This window comes from Triticum dicoccoides, chromosome 3A (assembly GCF_002162155.2).
Source record: "Triticum dicoccoides isolate Atlit2015 ecotype Zavitan chromosome 3A, WEW_v2.0, whole genome shotgun sequence".
Classification (NCBI taxonomy): domain Eukaryota; kingdom Viridiplantae; phylum Streptophyta; class Magnoliopsida; order Poales; family Poaceae; genus Triticum; species Triticum dicoccoides.
Window position 1 is genome coordinate 305172053 of NC_041384.1, and position 9901 is coordinate 305181953.

A 9901-nucleotide genomic window follows, 5' to 3' on the forward strand; every position below is an offset into this window, starting at 1 on the left:
AAGACTTGAACTCAAGACCTTAGGCTCTAATAATATCATGTTAAGCTGCATGCACTAGCCAACGGAACCAAAAGTCCGAGCTGATGGAAAGGGCTAGGCAATCCACATATACACTTCAACACCCCTCTCACGTGTGACGCGGGAAGTCAACGCGTGGATAGACTCGGAGGTATGGCTCAAAAGGCCTATAAGTGGACACAAAGGGGTGCAGCAGCAATTTTTAGATAAATTGCGAAAGCCAGGACTTGAACTCAAGACCTTAGCTCTGATACCATGTTAAGCTTCATGCACTAGCCAACGCAACCAAAAGTCCAAACTGATGGGAAGGGATAGGCAATCCACATATACACTTCAACACATATATCTTACCAAAGGATGCCCTTCCTGTCCTGAGGTCCTTGTGCTAATATTTGCAAGCAGTAACACCATATTTTCTCTCTGATTTTCCACATTCGATTTCTACAAAAGGAACCATGTAGTACAACATTAAATATGTTTTTCAAGCATAATACCATGAGCACAAGTAAGACTGGACGGGATGACATTCCATCACCTCAGATACGATATCAGAACATAATTGGGAAAGCAATCATTTACCTGAAATCCAAATGCTAGCGAAAGCCAGTCAAGTAAATCCCAGATAGGTTTTCCTTCCCTTTGCATTGAAGACATCTGTAGCTTTGGAAGACCGTCTATGTTACGTATTACATCTATAGCACTTTTTATCTACACCATTTACAGCACAAATAGGATCATAACTTGCTGCAGATTTTCATAAACAAGTAGAAAGAGTGGGAGGAGCAAACATAAGTACTAGGAATTATAACTAACCTCCGGGAGTTCCACAACTGCTTCTGCAGAACCAGGAAAATTGAGGGGGACTATGTTGTACTTGTAACTCTTGAAATGAGCACTCTTTTCCTCTACTACTTTAGCACGTTTCATCACCTACAAAACAAAGTTTGGGAGATAGTGTTGAAGAAGCTCACCAATGGAACAGGTGAACAAAAACTTATATAAAGCAATTTTATATAAAATGGAGTACCTCAGAATCAACCTTGTTGTTTGTTACATCTCTTAACACTTCATAAAGAGCAGACGCCACTTGGTAATATCTAGCCAATTCCTCACTGAGTTTTCAACACAAAAAAGAAGGTGATTAAAGCAGTTCACCACAAACGAAATTGATTATGAGTGTATTATGTCTTACAAGTTCTGTTTTTCAGAGGTTCTGCTCAAATTTTCACAGTAGTACTTATAAAATCGTTGGATCTCCTTTGAATCATTTAAAGGAAATTGCATGTCATCCTGTCAAACATAGAATAGTGTCAGGTATTCACCACTGAAGAGAAGACGACAAAGAAGGTAGGTCTCAAAAGGAGAAAAAAAGAGGAGGTAAATTAGTCACAGTAAAGCAAGTTTGCAAGCATAGTCACAACACGGTCATGTCTGCTTCAGACATCAGACGTCCAGCATCAGTCATTCACTTTTCTTATATCGAACTGAATGAAAGAATGCAAGGACATACTATATCTCATATGAGTCAGACTCCTGAAATGAGTTCACAGTCTACTCCCCTTTGTGAGAGCTCACAGTCTACTCCCATTTGTGAGGCTAAGCAACAGCTAATACAAATCTATATCATAAATATGCATTAGAGAAGAAGACTTGCATGGTGTTAGGTCAAGAAGAAAACTAAAATAAGAGTTAATAGACAATGGATTCCCATTTTGGCCAAAACATGAATAAGCTACAAAATAAATGCAGTAAGTTTTTTTGTTGTTGATAAAATTCTGACAAGCGTGATGCTAAGATTTCAGCCACAGTGAGGAAAGGGTAGTAGCAACATCATAAGTTCAGATACATGGTTACCTGATCTAGCTTAAGTGACATGTATGTTTTGAACTGCCGAACCCCACGTTGGATGGATGATGGATCCATTCTTTGAACTTTCTTGTAGGCATATCTGCGACCTTGGTACAACATGCATGGTAAATCCAGTTTCATATCAGAATAGCATGCACTGCTTGACGTACAATATACGAGAAAGGAACCGAGAAGGTAAGACGCTAGATGGACACTAGAACTGCCAACCTAGCAACAAATTGGTTCGTGATACAAACTCAGCATGCAATGAACCAATGTCAGTTTGAGATTTAGGTGGTTTGGGGGTCGAGGACCTTGAAGTTAAGAATAAGTGTTTGCTCAGCAAATGGTTGTTCAAACTACTTACAGAGGAAGGTGTTTGGCAGGAGCTGCTCCGAAACAAGTGTTAACATAATCTTGTCATGATTAATTATGTGGATGTTGTATAAGGGCATGCAAAATTAACTAGCTATGCATCAGGCTTGCATGTCGGCAAACAGCAGCAGCTAGCACTATAGGCATGCATCCAGACTCTTTAGGTGGCACTATAGTAGCTGTCAGCGGTAAAATAGCAAAGTCTGGTTTGACTGAGCTGTAGATAGACAGCGGTATGTACTAGACTGCAGTAAGAGCTTGCACTGAGCTGTCCTAGCTCAGCTATTAAGTATTGATAGTATAGGTCGGTTCGTATAGTCCTACAAAAGGACATGTACCCCTGTTTGTAACAGTAAGCTTGTTGCTACTGATATAGAGCTACAAAGCTTCATACTAGTTCCTTTTGTGCATGTGTGTTTGAGAGAGAGAAACACTAAGAGAGTCCTCGATGAGAACCTATTAGTTCTAACAATTGGTATCAGAGCCATGTGTATTAGCTTGAGTGGGATATTAAGAAAGAAGTATTGATTGATTCCCATCGATACCCTATGATCCCAAAGAGCAGCTACCTGGCATGGTCCATCAAGGGATACCAGAGGGCATGCTCTTCTGGTGTCCGAAAAGGAGACACCCAAGGCGACTTGGGAGACCTTGAAGATCATGCACATGGATGTTGAGCGCGTGAAGGACGCCAAGGTACAAACTCTCAAGATGGAATTTGAGGGCCTGTGCATGAAGAAGTCAGAATCGATTGACGATTTTGCTGCCCGGTTGACAACCATTGTCAACAGGTCAGGGCACTTGGCGAGAAGTTCGAGGAGAATTATGCCGTCAAGAAGTTCCTTCGCGCCATCCCCAACAAGTTTCTCCAAATTGCTTAGACTATCGAACAATTTGGTGACCTCAAAACAATGACAGTGGAAGTGGTTATTGGAGGATTGAAGGCACATGAGGAGAGTCTAGGAGGAATCGGTGATGCTGGCGAGGAGCACTTGCTGCTGGCCCGCGCTGAGCGGGAGTCCAGGTTCAAGAGGAATGGAGGCGGCAACGGCTCCGTCAAGAAAAACTGCAAGTTCAATAAGGCAAAGGTTTGTTGCTATAATTGTGATGACCAGGGCATTTCTCCGAGGAATGTCGCAAGCCAAAGAAAGAAGGCAATGCAGAGGCACATTTTGCTCAAGCATGTGCCGAAGATGAACCAACCTTATCCTGATTGGCAAGGAGATATTGCCTGGTAAGTTGCATCCCCGGCAACGAGGAAGGTAGCGCTCCGGGTAAGTTGTGTCATCGGTGGCAAAAGTTTTGTGTTCTCATGTAAGTTGCGTCCACAAGATATTGTGTGTGTGGTTATGTGAGTTCTTCTGCTAGATGTGTCCACAAAATCGCGTGTGATCAAGATCTTGTGTCAGTCGTGTCCACAAGATATTTCTTGTGTTAGTAGTGTCCACAAGCTGAATTCTCGTGTTAGTTGCGTCCACAAGAAGATATACTTTAGGTGCGTCTACAAGACAACATGTTTCTTGTGTTGGTTGTGTCCACAAAAAACTCCGCATATGTGATCATACAATATGAGAAGCCTGACCGATATGCAAGAGCTAAGACGATTCAGCATACCAGTGAGTTTGGTATGACAAGATTTGGTATCCCCGATATGCAAGAACTAACATTGCTAAGATGATTAGTTATGTGGATGTTGTATAATGACATGCAAAATTAGCTAGCTATGCATCAGCCTTGCATGTCGCGAAAGAGCAGCAGCTAGCACTATAGGCATGCATCCAGACTGTTCTGGTAGCACTATAGTAGTTTTTTTTAGCACTATAGTAGCTGTCAGCAGTAAGAAGCAAAGTCTGATCTGACTGAGTTGTACGTAGACAGCAGTATGTCATAGACTGTAGTAAAAGCTTGCACTGAGCTGTCCTAGGTTAGCTATTAAGTATTGGTAGTATAGGCCGGTTCGCATAGTCCTATAAAAGGACATGTACCCCTGTTTGTAATAGTAAGCTTGTTGCTGCTGATATAAACCTACAGAGCTTCATACTTGTTCCTTGTGTGCATGGGTGTGTGAGAAAAACAGTGAGAGAGTCCTGGGTGAGAACCTAGTAGTCCTAAGTGTCCACGAAACCAACTAACTACCCATTCTAGAAGGGATTGATGAGGGTGAAGTCTGAGTTCTTTTGCGGAGGGTCGTTTGTGATAGGCAATGGCCTCAACACTCATTTCTGGGATGATACATGGCTTGGAGATGCGCCACTTGGCCTCCAATATCTGAACCTGTATAACATCATGCGATGAAAAGAACGTTTCAGTTGCGTCAGCGATGGGGGCGACTCCATTGAATATTGAATTTCAATGGGCGCTTGGTGGGGTCAAGTGGACAGAGTGGCTACATCTGATCCATATGTTGATGACGGTCAACCTATCGCCGGATGTTGCCGACGTGTTTCGGTGTAAGTTGAATACTCCCGGTGTTTTTTCTAGCAGGTCAATGTATTCTGATCTTATTAATACTGGACCAGTGTTTCCTCACAAATATATTTGGCAAATCAAAGTGTCGTTAATGATAAAGATTTTCATGTGATACCTGCACAGAGGTGTGGTATTAACAAAGACAATCTGGTTAAACAGAATTGGCAGAGATGTAGAACATGTTGCTTATGTGACCAGGAGGAAACAAGCCATCATTTATTCCTGTCATGCCCGCGTACCATCCATGTAGCTTTCAACCTGCCACCTCCAACTAGCATAGCGAATATGTTCGGCAACTGGTTGGGTGGTGTTCATCATAAGCTTAAGGCAGAGGTTGGCAAACCTAAAGGATGGAGACGCAGACACCAATTTCTTCCATCGTCGCATAAATGCCCGGAGGAGGAAAAACCACATTCACAGGATTAAGCATGTGCATGGTTGGGTCACCGAGCACGGAGAAAAGGAGAAAATCATCCATGGCCATTTCTCGGAGGTCACGGGTCGAAGGGATAGGTTGCACCAAGGATTTCAATTGGGAGGAGCTTAACATTGAGCCACTAGACTTGCATGACTTTGGCGATACTATCACTGAGCAGGAGGTATGGGAGGCCATCAAAGACTTTCCCAGTGACAAGGCTCCCGGTCCAGATGGCTTCACAGGTCTCTTTTTTTAGAAGTGTTGGGGATTCATCAAGCACGACATTATGCAAGCCATCCAAAGCTTCGACTCGCTGCACACTTCCAACCTTCAATGGCTCAACTCCGCCAATGTGGTGCTCTTGCCCAAGGAGGGCGCAGAGGGCATCTCCGACTATAGGCCCATTAGCCTTATCCACGCGGTGGCCAGAATCATTGCTAAAGCCCTCTCCTTATGCCTTGTTCCCCACATGAACGCCCTCGTCTGCAACGCTCAAAGTGCATCCATTAAGAGGTGTAGTACACATGACAAATTCATGTGCATTTGAAATTTTGCTCGTCGGCTACACAAGAGCAAAAACCCTGCCCTACTTTTCAAGCTTGACATCAAGAAGGCCTTTGACACGGTCAAGTGGGAGTACATTCTTGACCTCCTCCAACGGAAGTGGTTCCCAAGCAAGGTCCGAGATTGGATTGCGGTGCTTCTATCCACATCTTCCTCGTGCATCCTCCCGAATGGGATCCCCGGTCCCCTCATCAAGCATGCTCGTGGGCTCCGGCAGGGTGACGCGCTTTCCCCTGCTATTTGTCCTTGAGATTGATCCTCTTCATCAAATCCTTGAGTTCGCGACTTGGAAAGGCATTCTCCATAAGATACGTGGTCGGGGTGCCATGGTGAGAACCTCACTTTACGCGGATGACGCGGTTGTTTTTATGGCCCCAATCAAGAGGGATATAGACAACCTTTCAGCAATCCTAAGGGGTTTTGGTGAGGTGACGGGCCTTTGCACAAACTTTCATAAGAGCTCAGTGGTACCCATTCGCTGCAATCATCTTCACTTGGGGCACATTCTCCAGAGCATGCCGGCGGCTAGAGCCTCCTTCTCTCTGAAATACTTGGGGCACTCTCTCTCAGTTTGACAACTCAACAAGGTGGACCTTCAATATCTTGAGGACAAAGCGGCCGGCAAATTGGTCACTTGGGAGGGCCAAAATATCACTACCATTGGTCGGACGACCCTCGTCAAATCATTCATTACCTTCCAAGCGGTGTTCTCAATCACGCCTCTTATCGTCCCACGGAGCTCTCTCCAGAACCTCAACAAAATCAAGAGGGCCTTCCTTTAATCCGGCTCAGATAAGCCGACCGGTGCCAAGCACAAGGTCAATTGGGAGGTCGTTTGCTGCCCTCGGGGGTATGGAGGAGTTGGGGTCCTCAACACTGACAAATTTGCCCGTGCTCTTCGCCTTCTTTGGCCGTGGTATGAATTGAAAGAGCCAAACAAGTTGTGCATTGGGCTTGGAAACCCATGCAATGAGGGCCTTGATTTTTCTATGCCTCCGGCACAATCATTGTCCGCAATGGCGCAAAAACGCCGTTTTAGGATTCCCCATGGCTCCTTGGGCGCAAGCCTAAGGACATCGCACCACTATTTTTTGACGCCTCAAGAAGAATTGGAAGGTGCGTGAAGCCCTTAAAGATAATGCTTGGATCCTCAAGATCAACCACAACACCATCGTCTCCTGTGCCCACGTCCGGGAGTCCTTCACTCTTTGGATGCTTGTTCATGACTTCCATCTTGACGACCTTGTGGAAGACGACATTCTTTGGAAGCACTCAAATGGTGGGATATATTCGGCGACCACCGCTTACAGAGCGCAATTCCTTGGGATGACCCTCTCCCCAAAGGAACGCATGGTGTGGAAGGTTTGGGAACCCCCGAAAGTTGAATTCCTCACATGGCTTGCACTTCAAGATTGGATTGGAACAGACGACCAGTTAGAAAGGCGGGGTTGGGCAAATTGTGCCCTTTGTCCATTTCGCAAGAGGGAGCAAGAAAGCGGATCACATCTCTTCTTCAAGTGTCGCCATACACTTAGGCCTCCGCATTTGGTCTTCGAGAAATTTAGCCTTGCTCATGTCGACACTTCGACTTGGCACATGGAGGACTCCGTCATGGATTGATGGGACAAGAGAACCGATTTGCAAATCCCAAATAGGCGAGCAATGGCGTCCCACACCATGCTTGTCTCTTGGACCCTCTGGAATGAGAGAATTCTCTCGTCTTCCGACGCAAGAGCCCCCCCCCCCCATCTTATTGCTTTTGATTAGCGACGAGGCAAAGATTTGGATTACCACGGGCGTTAAGCATCTAGGGCATATTGTATTGAGCGGGTAATTGTCATGTCGTAATCATGGTGTACTTGTAAAACTCAAACTCTATTCTCTCCTTATTTGATAGATGAGGCAAATCGTATGCCTCTGTTTCGAAAAAATAAGCTTAAGGCACAAATATGTGTGGGCATCTGTGCTTTACTTTGGGTGATACGGAATTATTGCAATGAATTTTTTTAACATATCCAAACAACAACAAAAATTGCAAATCATTTTCAGAGCTACAGGATGGATACGTACTTGGGCGTACCTAGCTTATACTACTAGGGTGCACAGGGCACCGGGTCAAGATCATTTTCCTTTATACATATGGTGTGTGAGTGTGACACCCCCAACTATAGGTGAACAACGTATGCGATTTGTAGAGTGACACGAAGTTGTTGATCCTCCCTGATTCGTGCAGAGGCCCAGGCATCCACGAACTTTGGGTGCAACCGGCGGGAGGATTTGTGCAGCCCGTTTGGATGGCGATATGTGATTGAGTCATCTAATCTTGTTATGGCCCGGTTGTTCATTGGGGTTTTTTTTTAAATTTGTATGGATCTTTGGTACGTTCTTTTTAGTTAGGATGATGGTGTGCATCACCAGATGCAGAGGCCTGGGAAAACCCCTCCATTTCGAAAAAAAATTGACAATGAATGGATTGATGATTAATGTTACAAAGCAGTGATGAGTGTTGCACCGTGTACCTAATTACTACTCCCTCCGTTCGGAATTACTTGTCTCGGATATGGATGTATCTAGAACTAAAATACATCTAGATACATCCATTTCTGCGACAAGTAATTCCGAACGGAGGGAGTACTCAATACTGTGCGTAGCATCGTATCATCGTATGAGAAGTAATTTTCCACTGAAAAGTGCAAGATATGCTGTGAGTTGAAGTGGTGGTGGACTCGTGGGTCAATCTGCATTGTGCTTGTGCACTTGAATAGCCTGCATGTATGTATCTACGCAGCCTAATCAAATTTGGTGCTCGTCCGTAGGGTGGGCTAGCATCATTTTTTGTTGCAAAAATGGGGTGGGGTGGGGTGGTCGTGACTTACAGAGGAACGCGACCCGCGAGTTGAGCAGCTCGACCTCGTCGGCTGCGCGGATGAATGGCATCACCTCTGGGGCCAAGGCTTCGGGCACCCGCTCCCCGGGCTCCGCCACGCCCTCCGGAAGCCTCCGCGACGCCAGCGTCTGTGCCAGCGCGTTCCGCCTCCGCCTCACCACCGTCGACCTCGAGGCCGTCGCCGTCGCCATCGCCACAAACATGATGGTGGGGGGCACGGTGGGCTGATGGGCTCGGACACGATTTATACGCCATTGGAAGAAGAGGAGGTGGAAGGGTGCTTGCGAGGATGGACAAATGGGTATTCCGATTCGAGCTGCCGCCGGGGAAGCAAGGAATTTTGTTCGCGGCGGCAGGAGGAAGCGCGCGCCTTCCCTGCCACCTGTATGTCTCTCTAGTCTCTACCTCTCTTGATAGGCCTTTCTTTTCCTTGCTTTCTCTGTTCTCTCTGTTAGAGCATTCAATAGATGGTTCAAAATTTGACGGTCTAAAACCAGAGATATAAAATTTAAACTAAAAAGTGCATTTTGAAGCTCCGAAAAAAGATTAACTCCAACAGATAGTCCAAATTGATGATAAAAGCAACTCCAATAGATGGTCCAAAATGAAGATGTAAAACGACATACTACTAGTCCATTCAACATAGTTCAAACATCAAATTCGACATAGTTTCATACATCAATTTCAACTACTACTTATTCAAACTACTAGATAAACTACTCCTCATTGGAGCTACGGAACTGCTTCCAGAACTCCTCCTTCGTCGGTTCGTCGCACCCCTCCTCCTCCTCCTCCTCCTCCGAGAAGTCTGCCCAATCCTCCTCGTAAGAGGACTCGATGGGGATCACCGTCGAGGGACCGGCCTCATCCTCCTTCTTCGGCCCCTTCTTCTTCTGCTCTGCCTCACGCTTCCAGTAGTACTCCATCTCGGCCTAGACGTACTCCGGATGCTCCCGAGCAAACCTCGCCATCGCCTCCTCATCGGTCTCGCCAGCACTGACGACAACCGACGGCTTCTTCATCTTCTTCTTCGTCGTCGTGATCTCCTTCATGTTGATGCCCTGCGGCACAAGCATCTCCGCTTCCGCCCGACTCTCGATCTCTGGAAAGTTGAGGTGCAACCGAGGCCTCTCGGCACGCCTCACCGCCACGTTGTAGGCACGTGCGGCCTCGTGGGCGGAGGGGTACGTGCCGATCCACCAACGCCTTCCGACGTCGGAGAACTCCACACCCCAGTTGCCGGAAGGCTTCTGCCTCACGCCGAAGAAGCCCGACTTGCCCTTCGGCGTCTTCTTCGGCGCCATCGGGAGCGGCGTGCGGCC

The 9901-nt window shown here is 46.2% G+C and overlaps 1 protein-coding gene and 1 pseudogene across 1 annotated transcript in view; both read right to left on the bottom strand.

Moving 5' to 3' along the window:
• LOC119272248 (putative callose synthase 6) overlaps positions 1 to 8983 on the bottom strand; it is a 28481-nt gene extending 19498 nt beyond the window's left edge. Inside the window, 7 exon segments of the mRNA XM_037553772.1 lie at positions 370 to 459; positions 598 to 726; positions 832 to 948; positions 1046 to 1130; positions 1211 to 1308; positions 1873 to 1966; positions 8569 to 8983. Of these exon segments, the coding sequence (XP_037409669.1) occupies positions 370 to 459; positions 598 to 726; positions 832 to 948; positions 1046 to 1130; positions 1211 to 1308; positions 1873 to 1966; positions 8569 to 8834 (879 nt within the window). The 5' untranslated portion in view covers positions 8835 to 8983.
• Positions 8984 to 9295: 312 nt separating this feature from the next.
• LOC119266555 lies at positions 9296 to 9883 on the bottom strand (annotated as a pseudogene).
• Positions 9884 to 9901: the final 18 nt, after the last annotated feature.